The sequence below is a fragment of the Osmia lignaria genome, chromosome 9 (genome assembly GCF_051020975.1).
Source record: "Osmia lignaria lignaria isolate PbOS001 chromosome 9, iyOsmLign1, whole genome shotgun sequence".
NCBI classification, from domain to species: domain Eukaryota; kingdom Metazoa; phylum Arthropoda; class Insecta; order Hymenoptera; family Megachilidae; genus Osmia; species Osmia lignaria.
In genome coordinates this window covers 13044944-13066370 of record NC_135040.1, presented here as the reverse complement: position 1 = coordinate 13066370, position 21427 = coordinate 13044944, and the positions used below count along the sequence as shown (strand labels likewise).

The 21427-nt window shown below is 39.8% G+C and overlaps 1 protein-coding gene across 19 annotated transcripts in view; it reads right to left on the bottom strand.

The window, feature by feature from the left end:
- The window catches only part of LOC117605090 (uncharacterized), a 116098-nt gene extending 95423 nt beyond the window's left edge, over positions 1–20675 (bottom strand). For 4 of the 19 annotated variants that reach the window (XR_013062772.1, XR_013062770.1, XR_013062774.1 and 1 more), the window contains exons 1-2: positions 20342–20543; positions 19960–20038 (exon numbers count right to left, since the gene is read on the bottom strand). Coding sequence is in view for 2 of the 19 variants with exons in the window: in XM_034325991.2 (XP_034181882.2) it covers positions 15290–17683; positions 19960–20034 (2469 nt within the window). In the remaining 17 variants the exon portion in view is untranslated. The other 15 variants (XR_013062773.1, XR_013062769.1, XR_004581583.2 and 12 more) reach the window with 10 other exon arrangements.
- Positions 20676–21427: the final 752 nt, after the last annotated feature.

Below are 21427 nucleotides of genomic sequence, written 5' to 3'. Positions count from 1 at the left end.
CAGATTTCAAATTTACTTGGCATTCGCGCGCGTTGTCGTTGACATGGTCACGTATAATCAGGTGGCCCAGAATTTATTATACTACGTGCGTTACATGCCGCTCGTATCATTACGAACGGCAGCACGATGGTAGAGCCTTCGATTTATCGCCGATACATGAACACCCTTACCCGGCTCTAGCATCTCGACCGTCCTTGTCGATACTTGCCTTCGACCTTCCCTCTCTGCTGTCGAAACGTGGCGTGGTTCGGTTTCTTGGTTATACATGAAATTCGATTACCCAGAATGCGGACCGCCTTTCGGGGCGTCTATTGTCGCGTTAGCCGATGTAACATGACCCAGACCAGGACCCCACCACTACGCCCTTTTATCCGTGTTCGATTACACTACCGTTTTGAATATTTTTCCCGTGGTATCGCGAGCAAGGCTCACCACTTTCCAGAGAAATTGGATATTTTATATGCCGTCATCGAGCCAGATAACTACGCGATAGGTCGCCGCTACGCAATCTCTTCGTGGTTTCGGGAAGGACTCTTTGGTTAACCGAAACCCTATTATCCGGCATATTTTCAACACCGAAAGAGAGAATTCTTTCGGTTACTTGTGATTCAAGTATCTGTCGACTAGGTTGGAACGTGTAAGAAATTCACAGAAATATCTTCCATAGAGGTGATATCTTTAGGATGCTGATGTAGGTTGTTGATGTCGAAGTTTCCTCCGTGATGTCGTTGACCTTTGGCTTTCGAGAGTCATCCCACGCCGCAGAGGATTTGGCAAGCGGCAATAATTATCTTATTGCACGAATTGGTTCATCCGTAGTAGGAATTCACGAAAGTTAGTTTATAACCGGAGTCTAAGGAGTACACAGTTTAGAATATACATAGGTAAATCCCACTTAAGCGAAGTCTTTCACCGTGCTCGTAACGGGAACGAGAGCTAAAGTACTTTAGGAAAACACCAATCCCGTTCATTCGACAAGCTATCGCATCTCCGTCGTCGAACCTTGCCCGATAATTACAAAGTAATCGGGCCGTAGATGGAGGGAAGTCGCAAGCGTTCACCAGAGTAGGGGACTAAAAAATTCAGGAGCACCGTTTCAACGGAAGATGGATTTCGCGTCGAACGACGCTATCGATCTGCGTGATGGGGGGGTGTAGGGCGCAGGGTTGGTAACCGGGATAAAAGCGATCGAAGGAGAATCAAACTTGAGTAACCACAAATTACAGGTGGCAAGTAAAGAACGTCGGTGAATCCTGTCGACGACGTGGAAAGCTCGTCGAAAGGCCAAGAACGAATAGAAGGAGAACGAAGAAGGCAACGATGGGTGCTGGTAAAACGGATCGAGAGATAAAAAAAAAAAGCAGCCACGGAGGGAGAAAGAGTGGCTGGTTCTCCAGCCAACGTCCTTACACGCTTCATCAATCTTCGCTTCTCGCGAAAGGACTAACGACGTCACCGCCGCGAGATAAACGGACTAGCTGGCCGGGTAATCTCGGTATTCCAGTTGGCACGGTTATTGTCGAGGAACCGGAACATGGAGCAGGAAAGAAGAAAGCCATCTGTTGGGCTACAGGCTCAACGGTAGCTGATGATCGATCTTTCCTCGCGAGGTCGCGCTCATCTTCTTATAATCTCAAGATATCCTAATGGCTAATTTAGGAAAATGTGTTTGTGCACTTTTCTGGCGAATAAAAACAGCTCAGCCATTTAGAAAACTACTTCCAGATTAATATAAGAAAAAGAAATGTTAGGGTCTTTGATAAATCTTTAGATTTCTCAACAGCTAACGCAGCAGTTCGAACCTGGAAACCTCTGCGTAATACGGGGTATAAAGTGGCTAGTCCGAAAATATAGCATTGCGGTCGGAAAGCGACCCCACGGACATTGGCGAGGATCAGTGAAATGGCGGGAGTTGCTATTCCACAAACGTATTCGCTCTCTCTTCTTTCCCACCTTTCTTTAGTACGTATATGGCAAGAGCGACGACTAACTGGCTCAACTCGGACGCGTACACTTTACAACATCTGCAAATGAGTTGTCGTTGACATTTACTCGGGTGCCTAACTAACACGGAACTGTAATATCTCGTTTATTCCAACGTTGAACATGGGTGAAATGCTCAACGTGGCTCAAAAATAAAATAGAAAAATGGAACGATCGATAAGATTGCACTTGGTCTTTCTCGATGTATGGAACGGTATTTAGTTAAGTGTCCCAGAAAGTGTTCGCAATTAAGATCTTTCCACATCGTCGTGGGGATATTAATTACGGAAATGAACGGCCGTCGGTCTGCCGGGGCGGCTGAAAACTTTTTCGAAAGGAAAACGGAGATAACCACCGAGTCGTTTCATTGGGCAGCGCGCCGAAAGGGATATCCGCCGGGTATTGCTGAAAGTTTACGCCTATGGAAGCATAACGTGCCTGTGTACACAAAAGTGGAATACGTATACCTTGACTTGGAGAAGAAGAAGAAGAAGAAGAAGAAGAAAAAGGGAAACGGCCGGACGACGGGGAAACATCTTTGTTGGGCTTGCAAGCCGGCAGACAGCTTTTAATATATTTGACAAAGTTTGAGCTTTCAAGAGAGTAGATGCGACCAGCAGCCTCGTAAATCCTACCTCTTGAAAGTATATGAGAGTTCCTCTGCCTACAGGCTGCTCACCTTCGCGCCGCAGATAAGTCTTCGTTTTCGAAACTTTTTCTCGCTTTGCAGATCAGGATCGCATTGGATATATTTTTACTATCTGTTTCCTGACTCTCAGATTATCCGTAGCCGACCTGGCTGTACGTAACTTCAGTATCTTCTATGAAAAATTTGTAACTTTCTTCGTTTAGATTTTCAATCGCTGTATTCAATTTTTCTTGCTCTTATTCAACAACTTTGCAACTTTCAATCTTCAGAGTTATTCTATTACGGCTTTTTCTTTCAGCTAAGAACATTTACGAATTCAGTCTTTCTTCTTTTTCCCAGTTTTCATCTCGGAGATGGTGACACTTTCTTGGATCACCGTCGATGACAGGCGATAACGTCAAAGCCCGTTAGACACCATCACTTCAGTATTTTCCTGTAGAGTGGGAAGAAACCTGGCCAGCTACTGAAAGACCTCCATAATGGGAGCCCTATTACAGTCGGACTAGAGCGTTGGAGCAAACGTTCCTACTCGGAATAGGCTAAAATGGCTATCTCTAAGGTAGGCTCTATTATTATTATTGCCGAATCTCGTGCTGTGACGCTTTTACAGTGATTCACAAATGTTATTTCTCAATTATTTATTATTTTTGCCCTCTTTATAAGCCAAGGACCACCTTCCCAATTATTTGTTATTTTATCCCTTTGTGCAGGCCTCGCAAAGACCACCCTTGCCAGGTATTTATTATCTTATCCCACTTAATCTGGATATCTTTATCTTATCTTGCAGGAACCACCAATATTTTTACAGCCCTGTATTCCTATATTCCTGTATCCCTAACATCACTATGTTCTTCACATCCCTGTATCCCTTACATCTCTGTACCCTTTATATCGCTGTATCCCTTACACTCCTGAATTCTCCCTGCATCTCTTGTATCCTTTCAACCCTTATAATAAATATATAAATAATATACTTATGGCCAGTGGTTCGAGTAAAGGTAAGTAAAGGTAAGTAAAGGTAAGTAAAGTCTCGTGAAAAATAATTTTAAATTTAAATTTTTGCAAAATTTAGTTCCTTTTTTCGCCACCAGATGGCGCTGATTCGACGTCGAGAATTTAGTTGAAATTTTTGCCGCTAGAGGGCCAAAATTTATGCAAGGTTTAGTTCCTTTTTCCGCCACCGGATGGCGCTGACTCGACATCGAAAAATTAGTTGAAATTTTTGCCGCTAGAGGGCCAAAATTCATGCAGGATTTAGTTCCTTTTTCCACCGTCAGATGGCGCTGATTCGACATCGAAAATTTAGTTGACATTTTTGCCGCTAGAGGGCCAAAATTCATGCAAGGTTTAGTTCCTTTTTCCGACACCAGGTGGCGCTGGTTCGACATCGAAGATTTAGTTGAAATTTTTGCCGCTAGAGGGCCAAAATTCATGCAAGGTTTAGTTCCTTTTTCCAACACCAGATGGCGCTGATTCGACATCGAAGATTTAGTTGAAATTTTTGCCGCTAGGTGGCCTACGAAATTCGGATTTCGCGCTCAGCAATAGGGTTACATACGCCAAAGACTTTAAATTTCTCGTTTTGGTACATCGGCAAGATGTAAGAGATGCTGGGATATAAGGGATGCAGTGGTGTAAGGAGTAGAGAATGTAAGGGATAAAGGAAGATAAGGGCTAGAGAGATATGCAGCGTAAAGGGATTGAAGGGATACAGAGATGTACGGGATGTAGAGATGTAAGGGATGCAGAAATGTAAGAGAAACCGTGATGTAAGGGATGGAGGAATGTAGGGGATAAAGGAAGGTAGGAGATATAGGGTTGAGCTCCATAAGTCCCTCAAAGACAAAAAAAATAATAAACTGGGAAGGATGAGCCGAGGCCCTTGAAGAAGGATAAAATTATAAATACCATCGTCCTTATAAGCTTATTTAATAAGTTAAGAAAATAAGTAAAGTACATTTAATAGACTAAGAAAATAAATTAAAGGTATTTGTATGTTTGACAGGAAGATCTGCACCCGTCGGCAGCCGAGAAAAGACTGGCCTTGGTTTCACCTCGCTCGAGATTGAACTGTTGGCAGCGATGCCCAATCAGCCATGATGTTCCGCTTTACTGCTGTCACAGCCGGTTACTTTTACTCGACGTTTATATTATTCTATTCAAATTTATGTAATTACAATTTTGTACTTTGTAATCTTTTATTTACTGACAATGAGTTATTGTTGTAACTATTGGAATTTATTATTTTTTAACCTTTATGTGTAAATGTTCTACAAATTTGTATTAATTGTTTATTTAATAAACGATACTGAAAAGTAATTACGGTGTTTTTATTTAAGTTTGTTTTTCATGTATGTTATGTTCATAATTTATTAAAGAACACATTGTTATTAAATATAACATAAATAAATAATTGAAAGAAAAGGTTAAGTAAATTATCTAAATAACTTGGAAATTGGTAAAGAAAATTGGGTAAATTAAATAATAACTAGCTGCTCTTTTAAAATGATTTATTTACCGAGGCGCATGAAGTTTGTAACACAATTATTTTAATAATTTTTCGGTCTTATAATGATTTTGACTGATTTCAAAAGAATAAAATCAAAGGAAATCATAGTTATGTCCTTGTAGTTGTGAGTGTGAGATGTAGTAAAAGAGGTACTGGTAGAGGAGGCACTGCCATACCGACTGTGCTCAGTACTTGCAGACATAGCCTCGCTTCACGAGGTACTTGAGACTCCCAAAATGATGATCCCTCGAGAATAAAGGCCTTTTTGTATCTGTAGTCACTGCTTCGAAGCTGTAGGCTAGGGTCTCTGACAGCAGGTGAGTACAGGTGGCAGCACCACCCGTGCAGCTTGGTGCTATGGTGTCGATTGAAGCATCACTGATCATCGTATCTAAATCTACCTTCTTATTAATTTAACTTTTTATTCATGTAAACGGTAAGTTTTAAATATAAGAAGCTCGGCCTAAGAGCCTAAGCTACTTAACTACATAACCTAATTAAATCACAATCTTTTATCGAAGAAAATTCACTTTCATTCGGTACTTACACTAAAAATCATGAAAATGGAAGACTCAAGACGATGAAGATGCTCGCAATCTTCATGAGTTCGCATTAGTGGACCGATAAATAATCGTACGGAAGAAAAGATTCTCGTTTACCTTCATTTTCTACGGACCAGTCGACCCAGACAAAAGAATGTACGAGGAAATATATCCTCCTTTCTCTTTCACTTTATTCCTTCGCTGCGAATTATTCTTTTCTTCCGTACGGTTCAATACGGGAACGCTGTTTTGGACGATATTAATATAGAATTTATTTTCCGCACGAGTCCTCTCGGCAAGATTTACGATTAATCCATCACGGTCTCGTTAATCAACGCGAATTTGCCATAATTAATTATGATAATATTATTGATTTTGGGTTTCCGTGGTCACGTTGATATCGTTGCCTTCGGTTTTCGAACGACCGAATTTCTGCCAGTTGGAAACCGAAGAGAACCGCAATATCGTTTATCGATCAGACCTAGTGTACCACAGTGTGGCGTCTAGTGAACCATTTTCGTTTTTCCCACCTTCTCATTGTGCAGCGAGCTTTGATGAAAAAGAAAGCCTGTACTGGAAAACTAATATACACGTCGACGCTTAAATTTATGCCCGCAGCATGCGTCGCAAGGTACGCGTTCAAGACTTTCATCGCACCCGGGCACGGTGTGACGCTTTAATAAAAATTACAGCAAGCGCGACGACGCGTTCACGCCGAATTGATTTACAAGGATTTGTCTCCGCTGCATGGACGAGCTGACCTGCTCTCCTCCTCTCTCTCGTTTCCCATTCGGCTCTGTAACAGAGAGCACGCGCCTAGACTTGCGTCATCAATTTCCACGTTGCGCCCAATGTCGTTGTTCCGTTGCACTGTCGGGGATCAGCACCATGCCTGCGGACGCGATTCGCTTCGAACCATGCAATCAATGCGATGCCATTGCAAATTCCATGGATGGCAAAGTCCGACATGGAGGTAGAGGTACGGTGGTTGTAGTCGGGCAAGACAGAGATAGTAATAGAGAAGGAGAGGGCAAAGGGAAAGTGGGCTTCGACTAGGACACACAAGTCAGATTCATCTGGAAGGTTATCTAACATGATGCTGTTCACGAGAACCATTAGGAACATTGTACTTGTTCTCTTGGTGTATTTGCACGTACTCAGAAGGACAGTATTCATAAGTACCTACATGAACCCAATATAAGTGTTATAGTATTGGGGTGATTGAAACCAAGTCATTTGAGACAGAGGCAGGAAGGATACATCACTTACACTGTCTTCGACTGGCCTTAAGTCTTTTCCTTTAGGCCCTTATTTAGGCACTACTACCAAATTTCTAACTCCACGGGGTACCTAAGGCACCCAGGAAAAGCTGCGGAAGCTTGTGAACATATCCGGTATCCTCCCAGTGCTTTGGTTCTGTCTGTTCTCTAGGGAGTTCAAGCGAGCCTCTGAGGCTTAACTACGCTGGAGTCTATACCTATCACAACCACTTAAGCGTAATGGTAGTCTGAACCTAAATTCAGGTTTCTAGCAATAGTAACACGTAGTGGATTTGCTTGCCTGTAGATGCGGCCGTGGGGCTTCGTAAGTGAAGACGTGGGTCCGCTTTGTCGACTAACTTTTTCTAATGTCAGGCTAATGGATAGTGACAGTGATGCGTAGTATGTACTCGTGCCGTCGACGTGCCAGGATTGAATACATTCTATCAAACAGTGAAGCAAGAACTGGTGAGAAAATTGGTATTGTGCATCCCTCTGATGATGAGTGCAGCAACTACCACCACAACAGACAAAATCCTGTTCGTCCAAAGCCGACATCATCCTTGTCGGCACCCAAACCAGTTGGATTTGCTCCCCTACGCAAGACAAAAGATCACTTTTATCTTATATTCCTCAATTGTTGCTATCCACCTCTCTCGGTCCTATTGTCTTCGCGATCCTCTCCTCGGTGCAACGAACCTCGGTGTCTATTTCGAACGATTCTATTTACGGCACCCCCTTGTCTTTCTTCTTCTTTATGTCTGCAACATCCTTGTCTCTCTTCTGCCCAGCCCTTCTTCTTTGTCCCTGTTCCTCGCGTTGTCTAGTTTAATGCACTTCTATAGGAAATTACAAGTGAAAACGTTTCGTTACCACCGTCTATTTCTCCGACGTAGTTTTCCTTTCGCCTCACCTTCGTTTTTTCTGTTCGCAGCGCGTAAATCGTTAGCAAGCTCGTTAACTTTGCACGATATTTATCGACGGACCTCGCTACGCGATAATGGAATCCCATTGTCTACTTAGGGGGCGCATTACGCCCCTCGGACCGATTGCTTCTCGTTGACACCGTTTCTTTTGCCCTTCGATCAATCTTCTGTCTCGAATGCAACTTAATTCGTTCGTTTGTTCTGCCAACGTTTCTTCTGAAAATCCTCATTTCATTCAGCATTCAGAAGCAGATGAACTCTTGACACGTTTCGAACATTTCCAATCGCCATTTGGACAACCAGGACAGGTTAGAACGCGTCTAACATCCATCACAGGTGTTAATATTTACACACATTAATACCGTACGGATCTATGTCCAGAAAACGTGTAAGTACACGGGCGACAGAATCGTAATCCTGTCTTCGGTCCGAATCGATTCCCGAAAATCTAGGGAACCGCAGTGAAACATAACACATGAAATCGATTTTCATGTTACTCTTTCGCTTCCGTTTGTTGCGTAAATTGAACCGGTCTCTGTGTTAAACGTTAAAACGAAACGATCCGTTTATTTTCGATTCAACTACCAGCTTTAATTCCGAGTTTTATATTAATGGGTCGATCATTTGCGGCATTAGCACAGTTCACGTTTCCAATAAGCGGAATATATAAACGAAAAACGAATATCAACATCGACTTTCAAACCTGTAAAACGATTTAAAATCCGGCCGTTCCTATTAAAAACGTTGTTTACCATCGATTTGTTGGCTGCGTTTTTTCGTTCGCCGCAGGCAATTTCGAAATAGTTTTTCGAATTTCTCGTTTATTAACAAACACGAGTAAAGTATAAACGAGCAGAACGAATGTAATATTATTTTTATATTCGTATGTTTGAATAGGGGCTGCAAATTATGAACGTGGTAGTTACGTGCAGTGATTACATCTTTCGATAAAATGGTGTTCGCCGCTCATTATGGGGCATCATCATGGTACCCTATAAGATGTAATAAGGATGTCACTACGGTACCGTAGCTTCTAGCAGCTGTTTCGTCCACGGAAACGATGCAATTTTTAGCGCTGGTTGACGATTGGAAGGAAAAATAGGGAAGCTCGTCGGTGTCACTTAAAATTCATCGTCGCGTTATGCAAAAGATAAACGTTTCTCCGGCACGGAATCTCGTCGCATTTCGCCGAGACACCATGCGTCAGTTTAATCAAGGGAAGATCAGTCATCCACCTAGCTACCCAAGATCTGTGCTTATAACGGTTCCGTTGTTAATTTAACGAGCTGCCTTATTTTTAATTAAACCATAGTACCCGGCCGTTGAAAGCGCGAACAATTCTGCGACACCCAGGGCTCGAATAAAGGGTCTCTTTTTCAACGAACATTCAACTCGTCCACTTCTTCCTTCTTTTTTCTTCGTCTCCTATCTTTCTGTTTGGATTTCAAAGTCCCAAGGTCCTAACCGTCCTTATCTAACCTCATCCATCTTGTCTGCGAGCCTCTTTATCAGAAGGTATTCTTACCAGAAAATCGCTACAGCAAGGTACAAGCAGGCGTCTTCGAACGCACACCGCCAAGGAAACCCTAGGGATATTAATAATCTTATGGCGAGTTGCCTGAAAGGGTTGGTAACCGTCGGAACGAGGAACTAGCGACAGAAGAAGCGAATATGTGTTTATGGGGAAAGGAACATGTTTGAAGGATTTAACACTTACCTGGAGAATAAATAAACAGCAATCTCTCTTTATCGATTACAATTTCATACAAAATTTATCATTCAATACTCCTGAACACACTGCTGTTCGAATACTATATTATATCTTATCGTATCCTAAGAACTAAATTCTGTAGTGTCACGCTGACTCAAGAACTTAAAGAAAAAATGATATCATCATGGTACTGATAACCTCACGAAAGGTTAATCTGGTCTTATCAGACAGCAGGATGATAGGAGAAAAGTAATCAAGCCCTGCCAGTACAAACGTCATTTCTAGTACTAACCTGTTTCTTGGGATACTCCTCGGTTCGAACAATAAATTCACGTCCAAGCATTGAAATTAAGTCCTTAAGACTGGTCTTACGGTGAAAAGATGACACAACCATCGTTTTTTATTTTTCTACCTTCATCTGGTCACTCGTCTCGTGGAGCTGGTCCGAGGTTTCGCTTTGTCCTTTCACTTTATCTTCCATGGTACTGTGACGGCCATAGTAGTCACTCTGTATGGATAAGAGGCTTAGTGGCCAGAGATAATCACGTTCAATTTTCTATTAGATCCGATTCGAGCGTGGCCAGGACGAAGTCGAGAATCGCATTCGATTTCTTTTCGCAGAGAGAAGTCAGTGGGCCATGTTCTGAAGACTTTGCTTTTAAATCGTCAAAGTGGGATTAGGTGTGGATACAAAGAGGCATCTTCTGGGGTACATCTTCGACGTCGCGTTCGAAGATGGAGAAGAAAAGAGGCTGGTTAAGCGGCGCTTAACCTAATTACTAACGAATTTCAGGCGATTTCAGTTCCCTTCCAAACTGCAAATATTGAATACTTTATTTTTACTGCTTGTTCTATCTGATCTTCTTGATGATCTCATAAAAACTGAGATTTTTCAAGCTCTCGTAGCCCAGCTTGCTGCTTACAGCGTTATTTCAATCCTCTGAGTATAAACTGGGTATTTGGGAAAAAGTTTTTCGTTAGCACTGGAGCTAACTTCACCAGAAGTCTGCAAAATCCCATACACCTACGAAGGACTTGTAACCCTATGGGTTACTAGGTACTGACCATGAATAAAACCAACAAAGTTGAAAGAGTTCTTCTTTTATTTCTCCTGCTGGTCTTTATAGCGTGCCAGCTTAACGTTTGTTTGCTGGGTGACTTGTTTGTTTCTCCACCACATGGCGACGACATGTGCCGGGGGATAAAAACATACGAAAAAGTCTGATTTAGATGCTTGCCACAGCCAGTCATAGTAGTAACCTTACAAGAAATGTTGCGCAGGGTACACTGATGTGCTTGTAGTATGATGTACAGGCGTCTTCCTTTGTTTCTTATGGTGGTTGAGGTGGTTACAGGCGGTTAGCTGTTAACGTAGTTCATGATGGCGCTCACTCAATGATCCAGTAAATTCGAGTATTTAGTCCTTTTGTCCATAATCTATGATCCAGCAAGCTGATTCTCACTAATCCACGATACATCGTATCGACTTTGCAATTGGACGTACGTACATAATGCGCAAACGCGATTTGAACAGTGAAACGTGGGTGGCGCCATCTTTGCAAAAGATCAATCGTAAAATTTGCAAGTGAAATGAATGTAAGAGCATGCATGGGAAACGTATTTTAAGGATGCGCGCATGAGAGTTTCATTTTTAACGCTTTCATCCCCTCCCCTGTCCGTCGCTCTACATTATTGAACGTGTTTTCGCGTTCGCTGCGCAATCAGTAACTGCTATCCAGGCTTTCGTCAGGTCGTTAACATTATCCTACTCTTGTTTATTACTTTATTTTTGCACAGTCCCATTTTAATGAGAAATCGTAGGTTGACGGTTTAATGAGAAGGCAAGTATCAAAAGTATATTAGCATTGTTAACAGAAACACAGAAACACAGGGCACGACAACTTCGTAACAGAGTAGGAAGTCAAAGAGGGGTCTATGATTGTCTTCGACTTTGCCTCGAATTAGCAGTTAGAGAGCTCGAATACAAATCCACCGAAAGATTTACATTTCGCGAGGCTGCCGGAAAGTTTCCGACGGTTTATCTCAAGTTTCGAGGAAGCAACGAGCCATGGCATGACAAAAGTTTAAAATCCAAATCTCTTGTCGCTGGAGATGAGGAGATATCGTTCTTCTAACTGTAAGGCAAAGAATATGTGTGCGCCGCTAAGACAGAGACTTTGAAACGTAAATTTCCAGTTTCAATAGTAGACATATTAAATGCCAAAATAATCCTGATATCTTTATTTCTTGTCAGATCAATATCCACGTAATTCCTACACTCACAGGTGTAAATCAGAGTTTTTCATACCTGGTATGTAGGATGATCCTGTAAGTTGAGGTGACAGCATAGCTTGTAGGAGCGATGGTGTCTGATCCGACTCCAGTCATCCTGAGGTCTGAAACAAGAATCTACTAGGTAGCCTTACTAATGAGTCTGTAGCAATTTGACGTACGAGTAGGTGGTTGAAAGAGGACCAGTAGAAATTCCTCTAGTTGCTGGTGAAATGTAGTAATTCCTGATTTTCTAGGTTACATTATATTGAAGAGGAAATGCAGTATACCAATTTCATATTGGCCGGCACGAAAATAGGATGGATGAAGGACGAGCAGGATAACAGAGGCACGTCATCAGGCGACGTTAATATTATATTGCGTAGCGCGTCGCGTTATCGAAGCACGTATATGTTATCGTAATAATGCCAACCAGGTGCTTTGTCGAGTATTATATGGGTAACTGTGTACCGCAATATTGATATCGCGTCGTTCCGAGGCACGGACGCATTTCAAAGGCTGACTGGGATTTGTAATGCATGTAATGGGCCAGAGCCGTCTATTCCCATCCCATTAACCAAACACCTCCCAATTTTATGCAATAAACCTCTAACTGAAAATACGTGATGTAAGTCCTTTCAAATGGACTTGTCAGGAACAGAGTCCTTTCGAAGTTATAAACCTTTATTCCCGAAAAGGTATATTAAAACACAAATGCATCGTTGTTCTCTAGTTGACATTTTAACAAAAACACGATTTAAATTTTCTAATTAACGTCGCTTGGACAAAGCATTTCGAATCAAAGTGCTTTGTACAACGACAGAAGTACACCCTGTTTCGAGTCCTGTGTACATAGAGACATAATTTTACCGCTGTCTCCCATCTTTTAATTAACGCGAGTCATACACAACGTTTCAGGTGACGATCAACGTTTCAGGTTCGCGTAGCAATAGAGAAAGCAGTTTAAACGTGGAGAAAAACCGTGTTAGTTTTTGGGAAAATGTTATTTATTATCCGTAAAGGTTTTCTATCGCACAATTTAATGTCAAATATTTGAGTAAGGTGATCAAAAACTGATAGGTACTGCTGAACCTCTGTTTTAGCGGGCGTGAAATGAAAATGTGTAATTACTCTTTGAAACTTTGTACCTTTGTATAAATTTTGATACGACAAATTTCATCAGTATTTTGACGTTAATATGTATCGCACTTCGTCCTCGATTTCCCTCGATTATTGAAGTGTATTGTCGGCCGTATCGTGAAGGAAATTGAAATATCAATTCACTGTACATTTAACGCAATAAATTAATTGCACAAAGCATTATTGTTCCTATATAATTATCGCCCAATATCCTACGTAGGCAAATGAACAAATCATGTTTAATGAAAATCGTAATTACATTTGACAAGCATAATTGGAATGATACATTTGGGGAAGAAGAACCACCCATCTTTGGGGATAAATATATGCAATATAAAGACAACTACATTAGGCGTTTACAATATTTATTAAACACATACATAATTATTCAGTTTGTTACCGAAATATACGGAGCTTAGGAATAACAATTTTAGTCCAGGCGCGTGTTGGGGTGTGTATGAACACACGTGTATATGTTACAGATTCCACAAATGGAGCATGAATCAGGGTACTTTTCGGTATACCAGGACTCTGGTTCCGCACTTTCAACAACGGGGGGCTATGTGAAGAATGGGGAACCTGGGTCGATCACATGGTATCCGAAGACAGTACCCACAATGAAGGAAGTTAAAGAAGATTATATGAAGAACAAACGAGGAACATGAATCAGGGTTCAACTTGGAGGCCCTATTCTGGGTGGAATACCCTGACCGACCACATGGTATGTGGAAAGGGCAATGAGGAAACAAGGGAATTGAAGACAATTATGAATAGGAATAGTACCGTTACAGTACAAATGAAGTCTATCATGTTAGAGTGCCCAACACAGACAACCATTCAAGAACGAAAGTTAGAGAGTAAGATCTGCAAAGCATAAACTTAACAATTTAAATAATAGTTCTGCCCTAACCAAAATAGGTCCTTAAATCAGTAGGACTTTTATAATTATACCAGATGTACCAGTGAATCTTAGTTCAACTGGTCTACCCATATTGATATGGGTGGAATCCTGGTGTCACTATCATTTTCAGATAACAATCACTTCATGTAGGACAGGAAATATGAAGTTGGTATAAACTAAAAGGGTTTCGTTATTAAAAATATTTATTATATAATTGGTGCCACGGCACGAGGCAAGATTTAATAAAAATATGCCTGATCGTGCACCTTTATAATAACATGTACGATAAGCTAATAACCTACAAATGGTATCATTTCATTTTCCATTATAAAGCCACTATAATGGCATATAATAAAATGTAATGTTCAACGGGCATAAAAACTTAGGCTAACATAAATAACCTTTTTAAAACCATTTCACCGTCTTATAAACATCACATTATGAGATTAACTCTCTCGTGATAACTCGATTAACATCAATTAACATTAATTAAAATAAATAACACCCGTATTTTAAATGAATTTTATTGTTACAATTATTACTGAGAATGATGTATCGTGTTACCATGCATTATTGTATGTTTCAATTGTGAATACCTGCTTAGCAAGCATAAAAATAAAAGAAATTCGAGCATCTGATCAAGAGTATTACTATACTGTTACTAAAAATAGAATAACATATGAACGTCCTGCCATTTTGTTCGCAACAGTAACATAAGGCAGTGCTGTCAACAACAGCTTGCAAGAAACTTTCTTGGAATCGGCCATTTTATACCCCCTTTATTCTTTGCTCTACAAATTTACATATAGGGTCAATCGGTACCCCATGAATACTCCATGTATATTAACGCAAGGAAGAAAACGAAAGCGTTTAAAAATCTTCTTCTCTGGACAGTCCTGCCTCAGTTCTTCAGGGTCCTCACCGGAAGTCCAAAAACAGAATCCACGCGCAGCATCATATCTATGATCGTGTTGAAAAAAGTGAAGGGAGAAGGAAATTGTGGAAGAGATTTCTTCCGTGGACAGCAGCTGTTATAATGCATTCGTTACTCCTTTGTCTCTTCAAGCTTTCTAAATTCCGCGCCATACCACTTATAGCTTCAAATATAACCACACGAAACTCTATAACTATAATGAACTCCAATCCATTAAAAAACTTAAAAGCAGAAAAGCATTTAATCTACCGGAGTTATGAACTGGCATTCGAACCCATACCTATTGCATAAGCAATCCACAAGGTATTCTCTTTTCATATGACTACCGTAACTATTTATTATAATTTAGTTGAGTTAGTCAGAGAAGCAAACAGAATGCCTGTTGAATCATCATTACCAAAGATAGAAGTGTCCTTAAATAATAAGGAACGAAATGTCTGATTCCAAGGAGTTTAAAATATCTTTTATTTTGATTCCAGCAGTTCGACAACGATGCAATTATCGAAATTTACTATTCGAATTCTTGGATTGCTGGGTTTTATTACATCACCGTTTCGAGCGGTTCCTTCGGCTGATCCTATTGTCAACTGCAAAGGGATGATACTTTCGGATCTATCAGTCTTCAAAAGCACTCGTTTAGAAACATAATCGCATCTCTCTAAACGAACTACACACTCCTTACACTTATATTTATTCTTCCACCTTTCTTCCAGTGGCGTCGTTGTTCTTTTGATCTGTTTTGATGTATTAGTAGATCTCGATCTCCTACTAGCTACACTGGAAGGAGTCGCGTCACGAGAATCAACAGATGATCGACGGGAATCATGTGTTGACTTTCTGAAATTATAAGGTGAATTCTGTGCAATGGCCGAATTGAAAGATTCGACAGGTTCACTTTTTATTTCATCATTCAATAAACCAAGTAGCGAGTTAGGACTTATATGCATTTTCAGCAACGGCGTGTTAGGGGTAGAAAAATTAACCGCAGTTGAGTTAGGTATTGGAGTTGAAGTACGGCCAAATGTCAAGTTTCTTGATGCATTTCGAGCACTCGCATCAAAACTTTCTTGCGGAATATCGACTTTCTCTAATTTAATGTCGTCTTCCTTAAAACTCTTATTAGAAAATGAAAGGAACTCCGTAAGAGTAGTCTGCCTCATCTTTTTCTTACCTGGACTTGAAGTGTTCAACTTTGTTGGTGAATTGGTACTAGCTATTGGCTTTTGAGTTTGTCTAGTTTTCTGAACAACTTTCTTTTCATGACCTACACTTTTCACTGTTGGTACATTTCGTTGTGTTTTATTAATATTCGTTGTTACACGGCTTTCACTGGCTTCCGTTGTATTTTGACTGATGTGATCAATTACACTGTCCGTAATTTCTTTTATTGATGTATTTGATTCTATTTTTATATTATCACTGATCACATGATTCGCACTTCCTTCTACTGGTGTATTTTGTTCAACTTGATCAACATTCTGTGTTACACTATCCGTTATAGGGTTCGCACTTTCCTCAATTTTATCGACATCATTGGTGACATTAACCATGCTCGTAATGTCACTGGTTTCACCAATGATGTCTGCGGCGTAGTTGGTACCACCAGCCACGCTCGCAGCATCATTGTTCGAACATGGCTGTACAGCAGCCATGTTCGTAATATCGTTGGTTCCACGAACGGCTTCCATACTGTCCTCCATACGTCTATTTTCTTCGATTTTGTCAGCATCGTTGATTATACGGTTCGCCCTGTCCTCTATTGGTACACTTTTTTCGGTATCGTCGACTACACCAATGATGTTCAAAATGTCTTCTAAAGCTGTAACTCTAGTTTCATCGAGTATTTCAACATCGTCGGTTACAGATATCATAGCATCCACCGCCCATGTATCTTTCTCGATTTTGATAGCATCACGGGGTATACGTACCATAGCATCATCCACACGTTTATTATTTTTCGTTTGGTAAATTTCGTTGGTTACAGGCATCGTAAAAACCTCCTTCATGGGTATATTTCTTTCGACATCATTGATTACGGATGTCATGGAGGTCTCCATATTTCTTCTGACTTTATCAGAATTCCTGGTTACACGTATATTAGTGTCCTCTCTGCATGTATTTTTCTCGATTTTGTCAGTATCCGTGGTTACTCCTGTACTACTATTACTTATGTGTGAATGTCTTTTAACTCTGCAAAGTTGTTCCATATTTTCTAGAATTTTGTCAATATCAGTTTGTAAGGAGTATTCATCTTCGAGTAAAGTTCTATGGCAATGAAATAGATGCATTTGTAGGCGTTTCTTTTCGCAGAATGATCGATTACAGAACCAACACCTAATACTCTTTCTGGAAGACATAAACGTTGTATGAAAGTGACACGATATATGTCTCTGCAATTGCGGACGCGAATTGAACGGTGTATTGCAAATTTCGCATATCAATATAGTATTGTATATTTTTGAATGAACGCTTAATGACTGGACCGACTTGAAAGATACAAAGCATATTTTACATGTTCTTGTTGGTATCATTAAATTATCTTCCACTTGCAAAGGTAGAATATCGCGTAAATATAACCTAGGTTTCTTCGCTGGCTGAGAATCCTTCAATTCTGAGGAATCGTTTAAGGTGTGTTTACGTTTTTTTCTAGTAAAATATGAACTGTCTTTGTTGGAACAGACGGATCTTGGACGTAGAATGCGTTCATTATTCTCATTATTAACAACATCTAAATGATTTTGTTTAGATTTCGTGGATACATTTTGAGCTGTTGTATTCGCGTCAGTTAATAAATAATTCAGATCATCGTAATCTAGATCTGGTGGTTCTTCTTTAATCCTTATTCCATTTTCAGAATGCTGAAAAAAAATATACAAACCTTATACAACATCCTAAAAATTGAAACGTTCTTCATTATTATTATACAGAGGAAATTGAACTGCTACTGGCTGACGATAACAGTCATTTTTATCCGACTTCGAAAAGGAGGAGGATACTCAATTCGATGTGTATATATATTTTTTTTTAATGTTCCTAATTTTCCATCCTTTATCCGCCAAAATTGAAACCGTGATGCAAAATTTAAGTCTCATCCTTTAAAATTGTTTCTTTTTCATTTGGGAAGTGAATTAAACATTCACCGCGCTATCTCGGACAGTACTGTCCAAACCTACCTCCGGTATGTCTAATGGTTCCCTTATGTAGGTTATGGTCTTCACACAATGTCTACTTAAAGCAGAGCTCGGCAAGATTTGCACTTTTCAGCCAATTTTCAGCTGGCTCCGCTTACCACTATTCCCCTTGCCGCGACGTTCAGCACACAGCCTACGAACCATTTGAGGTTCAGGAACGTATCACTCGTAAACGTATGCTGGCAACCACTTAAAAGAAAAACGCATCGACAATTGTACCTCGCGGGTGAGGTGGAAAGCTATTGCCAGCATATGTTTGCGAGTGATACGCTCCTGAGCCTCAAACGGTTCGTAGGCTGCGCGCTGAACGTCGCGGCAAGAGGAATAGCGGTAGGCGGAACCAACTGAAAATCGGCTGAAAAGTGCAAATCTTGCCGAGCTCTGACTTAAAGGTAAGTTCGCATCGCCTGACTTTGTTCACAGCTCTATCGAAGCTCCCGCTTTTAGACTTTCATCGGCATGTGCGAACGTAGTACCGCGGATACATGGATTCTAGTATGTTAGCATATGCTGCCAAGTACCTAAAGGCAGGGGGTTTCGAGTTGCCAAGAACTTAAAAGCAGAGGATTAGAGCGCGGGTTTAATCTCTCCACGGGCCTATCACGTCCTTTGACATGGCCCTAACCACAGGACATATGTATTTTCGTTATTAGTCGCACGAATAATGTCAAGGAATAAAATCATACAGCACCGTATGACTAAGTAAATAAACGAGACACATCGAAATCGGATGTGATAGAAGAATAACGAGCAAAGAATTCTGGTACTATGTCAGCGCATACCGCCAAGACCTAATGGCAAGCGCATCGGGAAGGTTCCAGACGAGTCGAGTAGTCCTGCTGTCTCTGTGCCGGCCCGCATGCCGCCTTTTCATATCTGCACCGTAACACAGGCAGACCAGAACCTGTATGAGGGAACAGTTACGCAGTGGGGGAACCACTCGGCAGGCCGGAGCTCGGCTTGGATAGCACTGAACTGGCAGAAAAGCTAGCAGTCAATGTTTTCAGAACAGTCAAGACGTCCGGGAATGTTCCATGAATACCAACCAATAACAGCTTTCTTTCGCAATACGGTCTACTGCGACGCAATACATTTCTTTAGAGATTAAATATCATGCACAAACAAAACTTCCGCAACTAGCGTTACCAAATTTTATTGTATGAGGATATAATTTAGTACTCTGTCGCTTTTTCAACTTCAGACAAATTTTAATAAAACAAGATAAAAATTATTTCATTTGCAATACATATTCAAGAAATAAACAGTACTGGATAAGACACAGGATTAAAAATAGCGACTGACCGAATCGCCGCCATTGAGCCACCTTCGAAGTCACGTTACATTTACACAAAAATACATTGCCATACTTCTTTGTTAATGAAACATATAGATTTATACGTAATGTTGCCCGACTTTATGCGTATACGTAGGAATGTGCGGCAGTAATAAAAGTTCAGCAAGTGTTGTCAAAAAAGTTAACAAAGCTGGAAAACTTCATAATTTGAAATTTCGGATAACACACAAAGCATTTATGAGCCAAGACACTTAGCAAATAAACACTGAATAAACCAATATTGCTATTCTTATTTGAAAAAGAAAACATAAATTCTCAACAATAATTTCAATGAAAATACTGTAATTTTATGCGATTAAACTGGAAAAGCATAAGAGTCCTTTTAAAGTCTGAATTTTTCACAGAAAGTATTGAATACGTTGGAGACACCATTGTTATATAGATGTCGCATATCAGTATCATGTTGTGTGAATGCTTAAAGTTTGTGAACGATAGTTAAATATCATATACATGTACTAAAACTTAAGTACAAAAACCGTAGGTCCAAAATCTTGTTCATATATGCAATAACATTCATATACTAAAACTTAGTTTTAGTTTTATATGATAATGAGAATAAACTGCAAAGGATTTGTAAAGTTCTACTTACATCTGGTCTTGTGCCCAAAGTTACAGATGTCAGGACAGCATCAACAGGACGTACATATTGGAACATGCGAGCCATTTACCTATTAAGAAATTATTTTTATGTTTAGACGAAGTGCTTCATGAATTCAAAAGAAATTTATGACCAAAGAATTTTACTATACATAACTATTTCATGAAAGATACTTTAATCTTTTCCTAAAATACTTTAAGTACCTTAGAAAACAACAATTGCTTTCAATTAATTAAAAACAATATTCATGCATAGTAAAAACTTATATTTATTTGGTGGCTAGAAAGTATTTATTCTAATGGAAAATAGAAAATGGCAGAAAATATCAGAAAAGTTTGAGGTTTGAGGTTAACTTACAGTAAGCGATACTCACAATATTTTATAATTCCTTCCTGCTACTAGATCTCAGAAAATACACGGTTTCGTGTGTTTTACTATCAAATTAAGTTTCTCATTATATACATATCATAAATACGTACTGAACAATGGGAAACCCCGCTCGATTTTGAGGAACACTTCAATGACGCAGGAGGACCCAAACTAACGAACACTTCTGTGATTTTCAACTTAGTTCTGACGATTCCCGTTACACGCCCCGAGGCCTGAAAAGTCGGTATGTACATATTAGATTTGAAAGCCAATTTCAAACAAACATACATATAACTATAGTACCCTAATTAATATATTTCTCATGAATAACCACTAATAAACCTGATATAAATATTTATTATTATGTATACCATTAAATAGAAACTTGAATATTTAAGTTTATCAAGGTTAAAAATGGTGGAATGCTATTGGTCCCTACAAAAAATACAGAAATTTTATTGGCTGCTATAAATATCGTGAATTGTCCAATACAGTTGCATTAAACAAAGAACAGTAATAAACACAGATGTGGTCAGCTATATTCGTCGGTAAGTTACCGACACAGCAATAGCGTTATTAACCAAGAAGTAGATTTTAATTGGAATTACAAGATGAATACACAAATAAATGAATAATTTAACGTGTCCTGTGAAATGTATTTTTGCTTCTTACATGATTCGCACTCAAAAAAGGTAATTTTACCTATAAATTTCCCTGGACAACATGAGTCTCACTATTGACCCACCCAACTTAGCAGTTGTTTCGAAGCATCCTCCCATGTGTTATGACAACTGTATGTCGTTTTATTGTCAACATATGCTGATCTCTCCATATTTTTTTTACAATTAAACAAACAGCAGCAAAATATGAACAATTGCCCTAACGATACCGGCTTAAAATGTCAATGGCTTTTTCATATTACAGCTAAATTCATAGGAAGAAAATTTGAAAGAAGGAAGAAAGGAATGAATTATTAGTAAAGTTCCCGTTGTTAAAACCTTTTCGATCGACTAAACGAAGAAGTAATTGGCTGGACTGATAATAAGAACATAGAGAAAACTAATAGGGGAACTAGGAAAGCAAAGGATGG